Source organism: Salvelinus namaycush, chromosome 8 (assembly GCF_016432855.1).
Source record: "Salvelinus namaycush isolate Seneca chromosome 8, SaNama_1.0, whole genome shotgun sequence".
NCBI classification, from domain to species: domain Eukaryota; kingdom Metazoa; phylum Chordata; class Actinopteri; order Salmoniformes; family Salmonidae; genus Salvelinus; species Salvelinus namaycush.
Window position 1 is genome coordinate 63,803,532 of NC_052314.1, and position 20,608 is coordinate 63,824,139.

Below are 20,608 nucleotides of genomic sequence, written 5' to 3' on the forward strand. Positions count from 1 at the left end.
GTATAGTCTCAACAGCAGGAAAAGAAACAATCTGGCTTCAGACTGACTGTACAGTATGTAGGATGGAAGCAACAGTGAACATTTAACCCCTCGTTTCCAACTATGCTGTGACCGTGCTGGTCGTGGGTGGAGGGAGAGGTGGGCAGTCAACACCTGGTCCCCTGTTATGAGTGCTCAGTTGCTGGTGCAGGTGAGGCACACACCCCAGCTGTCCACACACACACACACACACACACAGATATTCACACATGCCTGCGCCTGTACTGGTGTCAGACACCCTATGGTTTAGTCCCTTTCAACACAACACAGGAGTGGAGAGGCTGGAGGTACACTAGAGTTCAACCTACTGCCATGCACATGCACTATGTACTGTGAATTATCACTAACCTTGGATTTCCTCAACAGAACCTTTTATACAATAACACACGTTTCCATATGTGACGTTCGGCCTATACACACACTGCATGGCAGATAGGGCAGCAGGTAGCCTAGCAGTTAGAGCGTTTGAGCTAGTAACGGAAAGGTCGCTGGTTTGAATACCCGAGGTGACAAGGTGACAAATCTGCCGATGTGCCCTTGAGCAAGGCACTTAACCCTCATTTTCTTCAGGTCTGACCGTACTACCAAGGCTGAACCTGTAAAACAACACATTTCACTGCACTTATTCGGTGTATTTGACAATAAAAAAGATTTTTACAAAATACATTTTCACAACAGAATATACTCATTCCTTAGGCCTCTTTCTTGTAGTTCTAATGTGGTCATGTGACTCGCATGAGTTCTCCACATATGTCTACTGATTACTGTTACTTGACTAGGACTTGTCCCGCTTCTCTCTGGACCTTTATGATAGATAATAGACATTTTAATCATGTTATGCTCTTTCCTAATTAGAAAAATGCAAAGTGGCCGTGTCACCTGTGGACATGATACAGGCAGTCCAGCCAGGAGGGCTAATTTGGGCTTCTGCTAATTGCCACGGTAACGAGCCTCCTGCGCCTCTCATAATCTGCATCTCAAATGGCACCCTGTTTCCTATAGAGTGCACTACTTTTTGACCAGAGCCATATGAGCCCTATTGGCTCTGGTCAAAAGTAGTGCACTCTATAGGGAATAGGGTGCCATTTAGGACTATTCTCTCAGAGGGAGGAGGTGGCAAGGGATGGAGGGATGGCAGGATGGAGGGATGAAGACACAGCTCTCCTCACACACCGAGAGGTGTGAAAGAATGTGCCGGGCCAAGTGAACACAGCCTGCAGGAGTCCAGCAGCAGGAAGAGAGACGGGACAGGCTGCGCTGTGAAAAACTCAACCCAACGCCACCACCGCGAGGGAGAGGAATGGAGATTTCGATTTTCAACGTTGTTATTAAATGTATATGATATGACCCAACGTGGAAATGCAACAAATGAAGGGTAAAACATGTAGTAATTTAGATGACATGATTTACAGAGGGATACGTTGGGGGTGAACTCAACTCTTAGGTAAACGCCATTGCTGTTACATGTACAATGAGACACAAAACACAACGTGGAAATGCAATAAAGTGTTGTTTTCTACTTTAGCTAATTCTTTTTTTTTTCCACAGAGGAGTGTTACACTATTGTTGAGACCAGGGGAAGTTAGAGCAGCAGTTATTTACAGTTCATGTGACATACGGCATTGAAAAAAATAAGAACAATAGCAAGAAATGAAATGTGTGCATCTGTAGCCTAATGAATATGGAGGTTATGCAAGAGTGAAAATGAAAGGGTTCATTTCAAATGTATGTTTCATGGAAATTAATCATAATTATTTATTTGGGGAAACTGGGATTTCCATTGGGCTTCTGAATTACTATTCAATCCATAATTTCATCAATTCAGGAAATGTACATTTCACATTTTGAAAATATATTTATAATGTATGTGTAATATAAATAAAAAATGAAATGCAATCAATATGAAAAATACTGTACTGATACTGTATTTCAGTATCTTTGCCTTATTTATTATTTATAGAAGTTATCAAATAAATGTTAAAAAATATGTAGGGGTTTTGCAGTCAGCAATACACCCTGTAAGCTTGGGGGCACCTTGTCCGTTTCTACGCTGCTATCGCGGGCGAGCTCCTCTAGAGCGTGTGTGCGAGCTAGTGTGTGTGAGCGTGTGTGTGTCTGCTCTGCTGTTGCTGCCCTTTGATCCCTGCATTAGTGTTAGTTAGGGGCTCGGAGACACACTTACACAGAGAGCAGCCATAGTCAAGACACGGCAACAACAACAGCACAGAACCCTCCTCCTCCCGTGGTCCTATACCCAACAATACACTTTAAACCGCGAGGACAAGCCAGGTATACAGTCCCTGCCATCACTCTCGCCTACAATCTCAATGGGAAAAAACCTTTTTTCTTCTTATCCCTAAAACAAGGAGGAGAATGTGACAAAAAGGGGGAAAATGCCAAGGAGGAAGCAGGAGCAACCCAAACGCCTGCCTTCACGTAAGTCGTTTGCTGGTTTTGTGCAATTTTAATGGGTCTTCGTGTGTTTTGCGCAGTAGTTTAGGGTTAAAGAGGTGAAACAGACAAAGACACGGCGTAGGTTATTTCTCCTTTTTTAGGTCTGAGCAAGGCAGCCATGTTGTTGGCGATGAGTAACGTTAGCTAGCCAGCGAGTGCATGAGCTGTACGTGGCTTTAATCGAGTATAATCGATAAAGGTCCCCTTTCCCCTAAAGGTTGCGGTCAGATAGCTTGTGTATCGGTTGTATATGGTATAATGTCTGAGCGTTTTCGTTTATCTGTCGGTGCGAGCGAGTCTCTTTCGGGGGAGAAAGGGGAGGATCTGAGAATCTGGCCGCAATAAAATGAAGGGTCAGTCGGATCAGACAAGCCAGACTCGGGGCTAACCATGCCTCAGTGTTCCTAGTAATCGCGCTTTCTAGCAACGCTCGGTAGCTAACTTCAAATTTCTGTTAATATAAACGTCTAACTTTCTCTCTCACCACTCAAAACGGGTGTATTGGTTCCCTCGGTAGGCGCTCGCTCTGTTTTTACGTCGAGTTCTTGAAAGTCTGGAGATCATTTATTTTTTGAAGCAGAGGTATTTTCTTCCGCCCAGTTCAGCGAGGTTCATGTCTGCATGCAGGCTATGTCAAAGCCATGGTCGGTCACCTGAAGTTCAGTTTTTTTTCCTTCCCTTTGCAGCCATTCATTGCAGACAGACTACGATCAATAACGCGAGCTAGAGACGAGAAATGGCACTTTCCCCATTTCTCGTTATGTCGTTACTCCGAATGTACATCAGAATGTGCGATTTTGGTATATATATTGTTCATTTGACCCTGTGTAGCTTGGATGTTTAGATTGTGCTTTTATCAGTCCAATAATGAAAAGCTGCAATGACACACTTCGGCCGCTAGAGGATGACTTCTAGGTAGAATGTGTGGATAAAATGATCACAGAGGAATTGGCTTAGTGTGGCAATTTCCCCTGCTGTAGTGCAATGTCCTGAAGACCTGCGTAAGAACATAGCTTAATGAGTTATATTGGTATGCAAATGTAATTAATCTCATAAATCAATGATGACTTAATGAATGTACCATAATGACACAGTGTAGTCTTTCTTAAATGTCAAACAATGCAACTGTTCAGTGCTATTACTAGCTGTGATCAAAAGGGGATTTGTATACTTTGTTGTATAAGGTATACAAAATGTGAAAACAGTGCAGTAAATATCAAATTAGCATTTGTAGTGCCATAGTGTGAGCTATTCGTGTCCTCTTTCCACGTGTGAGTATTTAGGCTACTACAAACGTCCACATATCCAGTCTCAGAGTCATAAAACATCCCCAAAATAAGACCATTCTCTCCTCATCCACTGATACAGCGCTCAGGTGTTTGACCCAGAGTTGAACTTGAGAAATTGCGTCGGTTGGCTGGGTGAGAGCAGTAGTGAGAGAGTGATATTTGGACAGTAAGCTCTCACTCACATGTTACTGACGGCGAATGTACGTACCTACAAACGCCGCTGGAGTGGACGGAGCAGGTCATGCTCTGTAGCGTATAATGACATCAGTGGAGGCTGGTGGGAGGAGCTATAGGAGGACGGGCTCATTGTAATGGCTGCAATGGAATAAATAGAATGGTCAAACGTGGTTTCCAGATGTTTGATTCCAGCCATTACAATGAACCTGTCCTCCTATAGCACCTCCCGCCAGCCTCCACTGACTGACGCACCATACAGTACCCTGGGGCTCCAACTATTTAGTTCTATTATATGGGTTAGGTCACATGGCCCTCCATGAAATTAGTTTTACGAGTGTCTGTGGGTTTTCGCTCCTCCTTTGTAGTTGATTAAGGAATGAAGGTCACTGATTAGTAAGGGACTCCCCTCACCTGGTTGTCTAGGTCTTCACCGAAAGCAAAAACCAGCAGACACTAGGCCCTCCATGGAATGAGTTTGACACCCCTGGATTAATTAATGTTATAAACATGTTACATCATGTAATAGCCTATTGTATGCATCAATTACAGGATTTCATATCTTAAAAAAGAGAAAGCCTTTTCTCTTTAAGAAGTTGTGGCCAATCTTTTACTTCTCCCCCTATTCAATCACAAAAATGATACAGGACAACCTTTTATTTATTTATTCTGTATAGGTTTTCCTCCCACACTGACTGGAAGTCAGTGCCACTTCACCTCATTGGCCGACTGTCTGTTTGTTTTCATTGTTCAGCTAACAACACCTACACCGATTGGTCACGTGCCAGGAACAAGCACAATATGGAAGTTCAGATGTCTGCATCTGTACTGAGGCCCTGTGGTGAAAAGAGCACGATTACACATTGCCTTTAAACTACTAAAGGTGCTTTATCTTAGCCCAGACACATGCAGGTCTAGATATTTGGGGTTGTGTACTCTGCTTTGTGATCTGTGCAGGCCAAGCGTCATGCTGTGTATATTAGCATACATGGCATGTGAGAGAGGGTACACACACATACTCTCAAGCTGGCCATGGAGGTCACAGTACAGTGCAGCGCCCTCACTCAGACAAGTAAACATGACCTTTGGCGCACAATGAAAACGGCCACTCGTTATGATTTTGGTACGCGCATGATTATCTATGTTGAATTCTATTGGCCGATTACTTACTGTAAATATTGACGGTAAAATTATCACTTGGATAAAGCAAAGAGATTTTTACATGTAAACGTAGTACCCTTTTATTTACGTGTAGATTATGCTGGAGGTCGGTTTTGAAATATTGTCAACGCAAGCAGCATTCTTTCAGGCCCAGAGGTTTCTAGGTCATTGGTCATACTTCTGTTATGTCACCAAATATTAATTCTTAAACCTCTCTCTACTCTTGATAATTTCGCAACCATTCTGAATTAGCTTTAGGCTATAGGGCCTATCTCCTGAATAAATGTTGAAGTAGGCTTAAACTCAAGATATGGATACGAATTGTAAGCTAAAAATAAATGAGAGAGAGAGATACCCGATCATGAATGGCAAAAGGTCAGGGGCACTGGGAGAGCGAGAGAGGGAGACATTTTCTCCTCTCCCTGTCTCCTCCTCTGCTGGTTCCTCAGGTTATCTGCATTTGAAATGGAGGGATTTTAGCCCCTGCCTTTACCCGACCGACCGAGTGCTCTTCTGCTTTCCTCCTCACCACCAGCCAATGGCTGGGTGGTTCTGTACCTTACTGTAATGGCGGGTCACTGGCGCCCTTCCACTTTCTATGATTATAATGACCTTGGCGGGGCCGGGGCTTGAAAACATTGGATTAAGGGGAAAGGAAAATGAGGGGAGGTTTCCATTTTGCTCTTGGCATCAAATTTGTGGGGAATTTCTGCCAAGAATCCCCCTCCGCCACTTTCCACCCCCCACCACCCCTCAACTTGACGGGGCGCGGGCTCTCATGGACCGCGGTGTCTGCCGACTGGAGCTGAAGCGAATAATGATACACAGGCTTTCACTTAGAAATGAATTAAAGGGCAGGAGGAAGGTGGTGGGATGCCTCCTTCAGCATACGCTTACATAGAGCGGAGTTTGAGACCCGCCGCGGTCAACACCATTCAGATTCAGTGGGTAGGCCTAAAACTGTCCCCATTCAGTCTCTCAGTGACTTGATGGAGAATTGAATGGATAGTAATTGGGAGGCCGCTACAGCGGTTGATCTTAAATGAAAGTTGGTGGGGTAAGTTAACTTTATAATGGGCGTGGTTCCAGAGAAGCTTCTGGGGTTTGATCAATACACATTTAAAATGTGTTGTTGCTTTCTGCATCAAACAGGTAGGCTGGCTGGCAATACCAAGGCCTGCAGGTATTGTCAGGATTCCAATGGGCATCCACTAAGGTTGGGCGGTATGCAGATTTTCATACTGTCATACCGTTTCTGTAGCAACCGTTACCGAGTCAAAATATATAGGCAGCTTATGGTAGAGCAAATTAACATTCAATTCTCTGGCAACAGCTCTAGTGGACATTCCTGCAGTCAGCATTCCAATTGCACGCTCCCACAAAATGTGAGACATCTGTGGCATTGTGTTGTATGACAAAACTGCACATTTTAAAGTTGTATTTTATTGTCCCCAGCACAAGGTGCACCTGTGTAATGATCATGTTGTTTAACCAGCTTCTTGATATGTCAGGTGGATGGATTATCTTGGGAAAGGAGAAATTCTCACTAACAGGGGTGTAAACAAATTTGTGCATAACATTTGAGAGAAATAAGCTTTTTGTGCACATGGAACTTTTCTTTAATTTTTATTTCAGCTCATGAACATCGGACCAACACATTACGCATTAATATTTTTGTTCAGTGCATATTTAACTTTCCGTTATAAACAGTGGCGTAGCATGCATCCCCCAACCCTCAAACATTAAAAAAAATATATATTCTTAATTTTTTTTTAGGTATTGAAAATCATTCGGCGGTATTTCAAAATACCTCAGTGTACGGTATAAATGGTATATCGCCCATGCCTAGCATCCACTGAGAATCCCTCCAATTCATTCAGAATGCTCTTTTGAATCAAGGTTGTCAATGAGGTGATACTTCATTTAATTTCCAATGCCCTGAGTAATTACAAAAACATGTCTGATAAGCAACTCGCTTCACAATAACTTCAGGGGGCTACTTGTGAGTAATTAACTGTTTTGGACACACTTTTCATCAAGTGTCAAACTCACTAGAGGTACTAAGCAGGTAATTTAAGATAGGAATTCTTTATGCCCAACAAAAGGGACTCAGGGAAGCATAATATGCAAATCTCCTAAAGTAATTATTTAGGGATGTCCATTGCCTTCCCCCATAATACTTATTCAGTTAGGCTTAATTAGAGCGGTTTCTTGACAAAGATCCAGGGATGACTTCCCCACCTGATTGTCGGCCATGACACTTGATCTGGTCCCTCTCGAACAACATCTTCAGCGTGCCCTCTGTATTTTACATTGACCTAATTTAACAGAACAAATGAAAGGTCCACCATGTCCACTAGGAGGCCTAAAAATATATCACAAAGTTACCAGCAATCTGTTCCACACAGTACCTACCTGGTCTCAATCAACCCCCCCCCCTCCTACTCCTCCGTGTGGAATGGAAGTGCCTTAGCCTTGGTAACGATTTTCTCCATGTTGACAAGCCACAACAGGGAGATGTACAGCTTCGGAGAGCAGCCCTTTGGCTAGGACGTAGCCCCGGCACTGAGTAATACCAATCTCACAGGAGTAGCACAGGCTCTCAGTTGGCCGCAGTTCATAAGGAACTGCGAACAGCTCGCTGGTGCAGCTGGGAAAGACAGAGGGGAAGAGAGAGGGAGAGTACTGGTGGTGGTGGAGGAGGTGGTGGGGAAGCTGCTAAGAGCTCTGGGCGGTTTTCTCTGTTGTACCACACAAAGTGCATCTAGGGCCCTGCAGGACAGGCCTTTAACAGGCGTGAGGGATGTAGAGATATAGAGAAGGAGAGAGAGGAGGGAGGTCTGGGGAGCAGGAAGCTCTAGTCGGCCAGTCGTGCCAGACTGCTGCCTCTGCTTCTAAACAGGGATGTGATTTATTATCGAGGCTCATTTCACTCTTAAAAGAGAGATGGAAATGACATCGCAGAGAATTAGAGAGGTCTCCTCAACTGTCTCTGAGAAGAAAGCCATAGCTGTAGGCCTGGGGATATTTCGGAGCATGTGGTACGCGTCTAACTGGTGCGTGAAATCAGAGGAGGGTTTTTGCTTAGGTTGGCATAGATTTTTCTTTCCTTTGGTGGTGAGGCCTTTTTAGTTTAGATAGTGGATACTGATTCGGTCACTGCGTTTGATGGCCCTTGCCAAGGGGCCAGTCTTGGTTGCCCTGTATAACCAAATAACTGCACTCCACTCTCTGTGTTGCCAGGTTTGAAATACATGGTCATTTTACGTAGCTCTACTGTCTTGATGTATGTTGTTGTTAGGGGGGCTTAAAATGGCTCTCGTCCAACACGCTGATCTTGGCGCCCTGGCGGAGAGCACTCTAGCATGGCGGAGTGCTAATGTCATGACCTCACTTCCTGTGTGGGTGGAAGAGAGGCCAGGAGGCCCCCACACTTGCCAGGCTCTTGTTAGCCTTTGGCAGCAGCAGCCAGGCAAACTCTGTCCCCTCTGGTCTGGAAGTCAGTACTAGGCTTAGGCAGTATCCAGATTTTCATACCATCGTACTGTTCTTCTGGCATCCTGGGATTTACGGTATCACGGCATAGCACACAAGGGGGCGCTAAAAACACAAAAATGCACATTGCGCATCTATTACCAGAATGCTCACAGAAGTAGCACAAGTAATATCAAAGTCAAATAGATGCTTTTAGCTGAATGCTAACAAGCGAAAATGAACAAACTAATTGCAAAGACAGGCAAATCCAGCTCATAAAGTTATCCAAGCACGCTACCAAATGTCATTTTCATTGAGTGGGTACAAGTGAAACTGAACAAGAGAAATTGTGCAAATGAAAAAGTTGTGATGCATGCTTATTTGAAGGAAGAGCAGCATGTGCACACAAAGCAGAGGGGAGGAGAAAAAACGGTACTAGGAAGCACAGAGAAAAAACAGCAGCTGAACAGATAACTCTGTACCGTTATAAGGTATCTGATGGCAAACATTTGGTAGTGAATTGCATACAAGCGTAACTTCCTCACCTCATGTGCGCCACACAACAGAGGCAGTGTCTAGACTTGACAGTTCGTGCAGCTTTAGTATTCTGATCATAAAGTTCTGATCATGGAATTCCGAACACGTCATGCGTCTACACCTACATTTAAGTGTGTCCAGATTCCCTTTTCCCACGCTATATTCAAATGCCAGTATGCATTCTACAAATGGTGGAATAGGCCAAAAATGATAACGCAACAACTGATGGCAGTAGCTTACTACTGTAGCTAACTAGCCAGCTAACCTCTGTAGCTAGCCAGCAAGCAACGCTAAAGAGATTGCAAACGGGTTAGCATAACTCTAGCCAAACAAAAACGTTTTTTTGAAGATTAGCTGGCTAGCACTTGAGTCCAGCAAACACGTTCCACGCGTTTCCTCCTACGTTTATAATGAAAAGGTCCCCCTCGGTCCCAAAACAAAGTTTTCTGGAGACTTGTGGAAAGAGTGCTGATGACGTCGCCCACTGTATGCGCTTTCGGTAGCCTGACTGCGTCCGGACTGAGGAGAAATCTGTACACAATGCAGCCCTGACCAGCTCCTGAAGTGGTCAGACAGATCTGAACACAATCACACCACAAAGCCACTTTTGTGCATCTAGACCCATCTATTCAATGCGATCTTCGTATTCTGATAGCAGAAGTCGCATGTAAGTGTCAAGTGTGACACGACCAGAGACTCGCCGATGGATATCAAACGCTATGGACTCACCAGCTCCCACTTTCTCCCGTTGTGCTATTTACAAACACATGACAGGCTGAACTGTTCTGGGGAACTATGGTAAGCTTCATAATGTAAAATAATGTGACAGGTGAAATGAAGGACACAATCTACTTTTTCTCCTAACGTAATTGCACTCCTAACGTATTTGACCGCAGGTATTAACTTAAAAAGTAGCTACAAATATTCACATTTATTTTTAAACTTCAAAGAAGCCATTTTGACGGTATTGAAAAACCATCCCGTGGCTTTTTCCAAATACCCGGGATATAGTATGTATGGTATAATGCCCAAGCCTAGTCAGTACCTCCTTCCACAACACTGTACTGTACAGTTACGTTGAGCAGTGAAGAGCGAGTCTGCCACACTAATGCATTTAACTAGCCAGGCTAACAGCTGTGTCTGGCTGCTTTGTGGGGGGTTTTGGGGCCTTGATTGGGGCCGTTTCATTGCCGCGGGGAGATTCAAAGTGCCAGGAATGAACGAGGCAGGACAGAGGGACCGAGGCAGTCAGACCAGGCAGATGCAGAGTAGTGGAACCACACGGTATGTAAGGCTCTCAAGGGAAACAATATATCACATCCAGAGAGAGTGGAAGCGTTTGGCCGTGTTACAACAAAGCACCACTCCAGACCAGATAAGTTAAATTCATTGACGTGAAGTCATCTCTGTGAAAGCCATTGTCAGTGGCGGGCGGGGCGAGTGGAGGTTATTTACGACGCTGAAACGCAGGTGAGTACCTGGCGCTGATGATTCTGTGGCTGCCACGTGCGGAGAATGCCCTTCCATTTGGCACAATGCAGATGATGACTTCACCACGTCTTCTGAGTGAACCGCTGTGACCTTGAGGTAGAGAGGCTCAGGTTCTCTAGCGTTATCCCATTGTTGTCTAAACAAGGGCATTTTGCCATCTGATTCGTCCTCATCGCGGTGCATTATTGAACGTCTAGTACTAGACGAGTATCACTCATCATGACGGCTCAGACATTCTAATTAGCCAGATATCTCGTCATCAAAAAATGAAGACAAATGCCTAATTCCTGAATTACCAGTGTGTTCTCAATGGACAAGTCAGTCAGTTGTTGGTTCAGATTGCTAGGGTTGCATCTGCAAATGCCACCCTATTCCCTACATGGGTCCTAGTCCAAGGTAGTGCACTATATAGGGAATAGGGTGGCATTTGGGACACAGCCTAGGTCATTAATCCCTGCACTCTACGGGGAGTGGTCAGCACCAGATGTATTGACACTTCCTACCAGAAGGTTTTCTAGATTAGCGACAAATCCTCCCCGAAAAAAAAAAAAAATGCTTAAAAACCTAATTTGGCACGCACAGCCAGACTTTGTGTTCGTCAACTCTGGGCCAAAGGAAGCATCCCAGTAATCCCTCCCTCTTCTTTTTCCTCTCCTTCTGGTCCTTTGGCCAGGAACTGCCTCATCCTTTTTTGGCGGAAGTACATTTTAGTTGTTCTCATGTAGCATCTCTTGTGAGAGCCAGTGGATTGACCTTGATGACCCTCCCAGTCAGTGATGAGGTCTTCAGAAACAAGATGTACCCGGAGGGCTTAAGTGATGGTTGTCATAGCGATCGTTATGCCGCAGAGAACGGCCTCTCTCACGGGTGAAAGACAACGACAAGGCTTTGAATGCTGCAGCTTTCAGGTCACAACCTGGTTATGACGGATGTGGACGGAACCAGAAAAGGCTGGATGGATATGGATGCAGTGCACACAAGACAAACAACAGACGTACATCAATGTCTGGTCTGTATAGATTTCAGGTCAGGATTTGAGATCGACATTATCTGCCACGCAGGACATGTCTTTTATACCTTGAATGCGAGAAAAGGCGAGATGGGTATTGGTCTGTGTTCCAAATGACATCCAATTCCCTTCATAGCCTACGGGCCCTGGCCAAAAGAAGTGCACTATGTAGGGAATAGGGTGTCATTTGAGATGTAGCCTAGGTGTGACGGGGAGCAGCGGCGGGCGAACAATGCCTCTTCATTCCCACTGGCTGCCCTGGCCAGGCGTTTTAACATGGAGATTGGAAACAGAAACAGCTCCCCCCCACCTCTTCCTCCCCTGGACCTGCATGCAAATGAAGGTTAGCCTCTCCTGCTGTGCCACTGCGATTCTTCCCTCTTTTTTTTCTCTCCCTTTTTCTAATGGACGCAAACTGGCTCTGGCTCCCCCCTCCTCCGCTATTCCTAGGGAAGAGGAAGAAGGGACCGGGACCAATCCTGATTAGTGTCCCTGTCCTGAGTGACAGGCTAGAATCCAAGCAGGCACTGCCTCAGGCGCCTCTGCCAAACTGTTGTCAACCCAATACCACCATAGAAAAAGCCATATTTTTCCGATTCATTCGCCCCCCCCCCCCCAGCTCTCTATCGCTCAGCTCTTCACTCCATGCTCACTCGCTCTCTCATACACACAGACACACATAGTGCCTCTCTCTCACACTGTCTCTTACACCCACAGTCAGTAACACACACAGTTTCTCCTTCTCACCCACTTTCTCACAACCACCCACCATCTCTCTCTTTCCCTCTTTCTCTCTCTCTGGGGGTGACTGGCTGCTGTAGTGGGACTGGTCGACCGTGTTCTTGTGCCAGTGGGCTCAGTGTGATTTACGCTGGCTGGCTGGAGGACCGCCCCCCCCCCCCCCCCCCCCCCCCTGTCTCATACCGTATGGCCCATACACACACTGCGCTCTGCTCTCTCACTCCTCTCTGTGTCTAAGTGGGCAGCCTGCCCCTCAGTGTGTGTGCCAGAATGTGACGTACTAGTGGTGCTAGCTATGTTAGCGTCATTGCTACTTAGCGTAAGCCCACCTCTTAGGGTCGTCACTAGCTACTACAGCCACAAAGTCATGATTATGGCTAAACCCTGCCTATTTCTACAATAGGATTTTAAACCTAACCTTAACCACACTGCTAACCTTACGCCTAGCCCTGACCTTAAATGAAGACCAAAAAGCTCATGTTTGTTTTCATGAAATTATACAGCCAATTTTGACTTTGTGGCTGTGGTAACTAGTGACAGCCACCTCTTAGTTCTTGACATCAGTCCTCCTGTTGTTTTACCATTAACAGGGCTGTATCTGTTCTGTTCTGGAACAGTGTTGTGTCGTGGCGCACATATCTACTACAGGAAAGTCTTGACAAATTACCTTCAAAGTCGTGATACCAAATTTATGGGATGGATCCTGGCAAGGTTCCCCTTTAGTAATTATTTATAGTCCTACATTTGAGTGTAATGAAGCGTTCACATACTGTAAATAGGAACTCTACAGCAATATCGTACTGTAGCCTAAATTTAGGGTTTACTGTATTTTTTGGCACAGTGAGTGAACTGTACTTAGGGCTGTTACGGTGATCGTATTAACGCCACACCGGCAGTCATGAGTCATAATCGCAGTCAAATTCCACATAACCGTCGAGTCACGAGAATCTGCTCTTATGCACTCTGGTCGTGCGTTGGTAGTACCCAACTCACTAACGATCAGGTTGCTAATCAAATCAAATTGTATTTGTCACATGCGCCAACTACGATAGTGAAATGCTTACTTACAAGCCTTTAACCAACAATGCAGTTTTAAACTTCTTATGGCTGCAATCCCGTTAACGGGATGATATGACAACAGCCAGTGAAAGTGCAGGGCGCCAAATTCAAACAACAGAAATCTCATAATTAAAATTCCTCAAACATACATGTATCTTATACCATTTTAAAGGTAATCTTGTTGTTAATCCCACCAAAGTGTCCGATTTCAAATAGGCTTTACAGTGACAGCACCACAAACGATTATGTTAGGTCACTGCAAAATCACAGAAAAACACAGCCATTTTCCCAGCCAAAGACAGGAGTCACAAAAAGCAGAAATAGAGATAATTAATCACTAACCTTTGATGATCTTCATCAGATGACACTCATAGGACTTCATGTTACACAATACATGTATGTTTTGTTCGATAAAGTTCATATTTATATCCAAAAGCCTCAGTTTACATTGGCGCCATGTTCAGAAATGCCTCCAAAATATCCGGAGAAATTGCAGAGAGCCACATCAAATAACATAAATACTCATCATAAACTTTGATGAAAGATACATGTTTTACATATAATTAAAGATACACTTGTTCTTAATGCAACCGCTGTGTCAGATTTCAAAAAGCTTTACGGCAAAAGCACAATATTCAATTATCTTCTGGTACTCAGTACTCTATTGTCCCTCCATCAGGTCCTAATGGCCTGCTAGTTTATGCATATGCCTATATATGACCTGTCACGCAGAGAGAGGCTGCTTGCTTCTCAAACGGTTGATGCGAGGTGTGAAATAATCAAATCCAAAGTTTAGTGGTCACATACACCGATTTGCAGATGTTTTCGCAGGTGCAGCGAAATGCTTGTTTCTAGCTCCAATAGTGCAGTAATACCTAGCTGTAATAATAATAATTTAAAACATACTCATAATCCATAAATAATCTAAATGAAGAAATACAAATAAATAAGTGTTCTTCTAAGCCCAGATGTTTCTATATGTCATCCCGTGTGAAAGCAGAGTTTTGATAGCTGCCACTAAAAAGAGGAGGATCCCAGCTGCTCCTATATGTATTTCTCAGCTGTGCTATGTAACCGGAGAAGCCTACCCGGCATGATTGGAAAAACGAACTGCGGGAAGCGGTTCCCATTCGCTATTCGAGTGCATATCGATTGCCCCTGTTCCTGCCCATTTGATAATGGGCCATTCTAAATCAAAACTAATTTTACATATTAGTAAAGACCAGACTAAATTGAGAATAGTCTGATGGGTGAAAATATGATCAGTTGATGAGAGAACAGCTGTGTAGCCTGAGGCAAGGAACAGAGCATAAGCTTGTTTTGATACTTTCTCAAATCATCAATAGTCTATAGTCACATCATGCAGCCCATATATGTTCTGATTTCTAACACATTCTAGTGTTTGTATCAGTCACAATTAAAGTTCCCAAATAACTCTAAATCAATTTAATCTGTTTCAAATGGTCACTTTATGCTCAACATACATACTTCATATGTGCACTCGCTCCAGAATGGGAAAAATATCCTTTCTATTTTATTCACCTAAATTAAATGATATTCTTATTATTATTTTAGATATGTTTTTATAGTAAGTGTATATTGCCTGGTAACTGAACTAGCCTACAGTCTATGGCATGGTACGTAGCCAGATAACATACAGTAGGCCAACTCATATTCTGCTCTACTGAAATACATTTTCTTCATATCAGAATGTTGCTTTAAACCTGCCTTAAATAGATAATAGATTGATTGTGGTGGTGTATATTAAATTGATTTATTAGACCTTTTTAAATGTTGATGTTCCCAAGGCACTCATCAGCGGCTTGTGTGCTGGAGACCTGGAGATACTAAATGTGTTTATGGTAATTAACGGTCAGTTACCGTGAGACCGACAGTCATTTGCGTGACAATAACCGTCTGACAAAATGTCGTGACCGCTACAGCTCTAACTGTACTCCAATAATCTACATAGCTTACATACATACTAGTACCTATCTATGATTGGGGACATAGTGAGGATGCTAAGGGAATGTCAGTGTATTATGGACATTATTCTTAGCACTGTGACAACTGTAATGAGACGCAATTATTCCCATTGATTTACATCTGAAAGCTAGTTGTCCGTCAACCTCTGAGAAATAGGCCTTGCTTTGTGGCGGTTGCCAAATCTGAGGCAACTTTGGACTGAAGTACACTGAAACTGTTGTTTTCACCTGAGAGAAGTAACCTAGGACTGGCCTATATCAAAATGGGCTATCTACCAAGTATGCAAGTGGCAGTAAAAGTATAGCCCAGTCAATGTAGCCTACCTGGGCTGGGTTTCCCAAAAGCATCGTAGCACTAAGATCATATTTTGTCCATTTAGTTTCTTAGTGCTACGATGCTTTTGGAAAACCTAGCCCTGACCTCTCTTCAATGCTATCCACTGGTTGTAGTTTCTATGACAACTTTATCCTGTCAACTGTCCTTGTGACCTCTTTCAATGTTATGAAAATAATGCAAATGTGGTATTAAGCGTCATAATGTATCCTTGTCTTATAGCTTTCACTGTTGTACTACTGCTACTTTTTATGGTTCACCATGGTAATGTTGAGGCTGAATCAGGGTATAAAATGTACTTTTTATGGTTCACCATGGTAATGTTTAGGCTGAATCAGGGTATAAAATGTACTTTTTATGGTTCACCATGGTAATGTTGAGGCTGAATCAGGGTATAAAATGTACTTTTTATGGTTCACCATGGTAATGTTGAGGCTGAATCAGGGTATAAAATGTACTCTTTATGGTTCACCATGGTAATGTTGAGGCTGAATCAGGGTATAAAATGTACTCTTTATGGTTCACCATGGTAATGTTGAGGCTGAATCAGGGTATAAAATGTACTCTTTATGGTTCACCATGGTAATGTTGAGGCTGAATCAGGGTATAAAATGTACTCTTTATGGTTCACCATGGTAATGTTGAGGCTGAATCAGGGTATAAAATGTACTCTTTATGGTTCACCATGGTAATGTTGAGGCTGAATCTGGGTATAAAATGTACTTTTTATGGTTCACCATGATAATGTTAAGGCTGAATCAGGGTATAAAATGTACTTTTTATGGTTCACCATGGGGTAATGTTGAGGCTGAATCAGGGTATAAAATGTACTTTTTATGGTTCACCATGGTAATATTTAGGCTGAATCAGGGTATAAAATGTACTTTTTTGGTTCACCATGGTAATGTTTAGGCTGAATCAGGGTATAAAATGTACTTTTTATGGTTCACCATGGTAATGTTTAGGCTGAATAAGGGTATAAAATGTACTTTTTGGTCCACCAGCCACTCACATTTTTACCAGCCATAATACCCCCCCCCACCCCCCGCGCTAAAATGACACCAACAAAACACAAAATAATCGATGAGCATGCTTTGTAATGTTTTTAAAACAGTAAATGTATTACTAGTGAGAAGTTGTTATATTAACCAAAATATCACATTTCACCTGTCCTTTTAAGGGCGAGAATAAGCTACATAGTGTAGTTCTTTGACTTTGTGCCATATTCATTTACCAGCTATGAAACAAAACTGCAGAAATACTTTGAAACAGCTACTGCAGCATTCATTTTACTATAAATGTGATGGTACATTACTATTTTTATTCACAAATGTGAGTGAAATGCCCGCACTGTGGAGCCCTGACCACCCGCCAACGTGGCTGGTGAAATAGACATCTTACCCGCCAGCGCAAAAATCTACCTGCATTTGGTAGGTGGCGGGTGTTAATTTTAGGGCCTGGGCTGAATGGTAAATTAAGAAATACCCTGTTAATTGCGATTACAGGCACTCGGTGAGATCTGAGCCTATTTCTGTAGTGAAAGTGTGTTTCTCCCTGGCGGTTGTTTTTGGTGCTCTGTGAGGAGCTTTGATGGCACGTCTAAGATTATGGGCATGTGTTGTTTCTGTAACATAAAAAAAAATTGAAATTCTAAAAATGGACGGGAAAAATAAACGCGAGTGCGAAGGGCGCTTCATCTGCGCTGAGGAATTTCAGAGGTCTGGGGGCCTCGAGTCGACTCATTCTCTTCCAAGAACACTTCTCCTTCCTCTTTCACCTCTGGCACGAGGCCCGAAGTACCCACAAACTGCCGGGGCCAAGGCCAACAGTGCACAGATGGTTATATGCTGCGCTACATTTCAATACGACGGACAGAACCGAACCACAGACATTACTGTATAGCAGGGGTTGGCAACATGCAGCCCACGGGACAAAACCAGCCCGTAAAAGATTTTTGGTGGTCCCATCAAAGTAAAAAAAATAATTACAAAAATAAATAAAGACTGTAAAATCATTAGGAATTCAGCAAAAATGTGTTTAATTTAGTAAATCTGTTCCCAAGTATTCCCACAAATAGAAAAATAAATATATGATTGTGTCTGTAATAAAGGTATGAAATTATTGTTATTTTCAAATACAATCTCTTTTGGGATTAGTTGTGGTCAATTAGCAGTGTACAAATTATTGTAATTATTTTTCGACAGCAATAGTCCCGTGGCTGAATCTAGTTGCTGTATATAGCTTAGCCCAACAGCTACCCCGTATCCCGGTCCATGCTGAGAGTGTGATCTAGAACAGGGTTTCCCAACCTCTCAACCAAAACGTGCACCTAGGGGCGGCCCCGGGACCCAGTTTGTGGAAACCCTGGTCTAGGCTAACTCCTGAGCCACCATGACTGATGGGTTTTCCATGGAGTAGCCATTTTGGCTCTGACATGGGATAAAAGGTGATGGGTGTGTTTGTTGTTTAAGAATGGGTTATATACAGAGTTGTGTGTGGACATAAGCCTGCTATAGGTGCAGATGTTTTAGAGTATGGGCTTCTTTCTAACTCAGGCTGTTAAAAGCACAGTTCTAGTTAAGTGCTGTATTTTTAAACTGGTAAATGCCCGGTGGTGCTCCCAGAACTCCAAAGGGCATGAACCCTCTTGAGTTTGCCCACGCATCGCCGTCCTTCTGAGCCTGGATCAGTGAGCCGCACTGAGAGCTGAATATCTCTGTCTTTATCGCTTTCAATCACTGATCTCAGACCAGTCTCTCACTCACAGTCCCCTTGGGCTCTGGTCAAATGTAGTGCACTATAAAGGCAGTGCACTATACAGGGAATAGGGTGCCATTTGGGACTGTGAGGATTTATGACAAACAGCTGACTAGTCAGTCAGTGACATGGTGCCTTTTGTAACGTGGGATGTATCGTGATAGATGCACTCTGACAATTATTTCACTCTTTTCCCCCAAAAGAAAAGGGGGTTAAATGTGCACTTAACTTATTGGTGTCCCGTATAAAGTCCTGCGAAGGGGGTTTGAATTTACGACCGCCGGTTCAGGCACAACCAGCTGGTTATATTTAGAGAGTCTGTGTTTTTTTCACTCACACACACACACAAGCGCTCAGTCTTTTTCCAACAGGACAAACTGAGTGTGAGGGCGAGACTAAAGAGAAGAGGAAGATGGAGAGAAAGTCCCAGTGAATGGAATTACCTTCCTCTCCAGGAGGGGGGGCTGACTGCTAGTCGTTTACAGTGACGTGAGCCTGCTGGTGGACAGGGCTAGATGCTAGGGTCTCTCCCACCATATTGTCCGGCGCCGCACGCTAATAAGGCAGAAGCCCTGACTGCAGGGCAGGCTCATTAGCATAGCCCGCGGACATGGCAACCCCCGCCAGGGCTCAGCATGGACACTTAATTACCGCCACGGCTCCTTCTCCTTTCTACACTCCGCCTCCTCACTACACGCACCCCTCTTCCCTCGTATTACACCGCTCCACTCTTCCCCCCTCGTACAGTATACAACCCCTAACCCAGGCCAACAGCAGCCAGACACTCCTAGTCACAGGAGAGCATGCTGGGATAACCCAGATGTGGCTCAAGCTGTGCTGGCTGTGTGGTGTGTTCCGTAGCTGTGCTGGATTTAAATAGCCAGTCTGAGTGGTAGACTTGACCGTGGTCTTGAACCCACCCTCTTCATCTTTTACTTATGTCTCTCTCTGCCACTCTCTCTCTCTGTCTCTCTCTGCCTCTCTCTCTCTGCCTCTCTCTCTCTGAGTGTCTGTCTCTCTCTGCCTTTCTGCCTCTCTGCCTCTCTCTCTCTCTCTCTCTGCCTCTCTCTCTCTCTCTCTCTTTCTCTCTCTCTCTCTCTCTCTCTCTGAGTGTCTGTCTCTCTCTGCCTTTCTGCCTCTCTGCCTCTCTCTCTCTCTCTGCCTCTCTCTGTCTCTCTGTCTCTCTGTCTCTCTGTCTCTCTGTCTCTCTGTCTCTCTGTCTCTCTCTGTCTCTCTGTCTCTCTGTCTCTCTCTCTCTCTCTCTCTCTGAGTCTCTCTGAGTCTCTCTCTCCAGGCCTCTCAAAGATTCTTGGCATCATAGTGTCAGTATTGATGCTTCTACTCCAGACTTAATCGGCTAATGGCCTTCCTTCCACCCTAGCCCGGGCCTGGAGGTCAGTGGGGCCATCTTGTATGCCTGGCTAAGTCACAGAATAGTTGCAGTGTGTCTGTTGGTAGCTAGGCGAAACCTCATGCAAGTCATGTGGTCTGGTGACCTACGGAACAAACCCCCCCTTACCCCTCCTCCCCCAGCGTCCCCCTCCGGCACATGGATCATTGTGTCTGATGAGGCTGGCTGAAATCTGGTTGACTCCACTGTCTGTCTGGCTGCAGTGACTGCATGGGCCCAGCACAGTAACACCGCTCCCCAGACAGTCCGGAACAACTACGTCAGCCAAAATATAACCCGCCATCATGTTCAAACACGGAGACAGTTGACATGGGGTTGTCTCGTCTTGTATACAATAAGATGAGGAATAAGCTGGGATGTACTTCAGCTGTCATGAGTGTCTCTCTTGTCCCTCTCTTTGACTTGTGTATTCTTCTTCCTAGAAACCTCCTAAAATAGATAGCTTGACCACTTCCTGGTAAATATACCCGCTACACAATCACATGAAGCAATGCTCCTCTTAGTTGGCAGTTACATCATCAGCTTTCAACTTGAACCAGGAAGCGGTGTTTTGTTAGCTAACCCAGTAGCGCAGACCGTCGCAGCAGTCTGTTCACTCTCTCTCCCTGATATGTCGCTATACACCTCTGTCCTGGGAAGAATGCACACACACACTGTACGAGCACACACACTGTATGCACAAACACACACACA

General features: G+C 44.3%; 1 protein-coding gene across 1 annotated transcript in view; it reads left to right on the forward strand.

Annotated features, from left to right (window-relative positions):
* Positions 1-2,171: 2,171 nt before the first annotated feature.
* LOC120052235 (zinc finger protein 827-like) overlaps positions 2,172-20,608 on the forward strand; it is a 117,358-nt gene continuing 98,921 nt past the window's right edge. Inside the window, exon 1 of the mRNA XM_038999058.1 lies at positions 2,172-2,475. Within this exon, the coding sequence (XP_038854986.1) occupies positions 2,433-2,475 (43 nt within the window). The 5' untranslated portion in view covers positions 2,172-2,432. The remainder of the gene's footprint in view (positions 2,476-20,608) is intronic.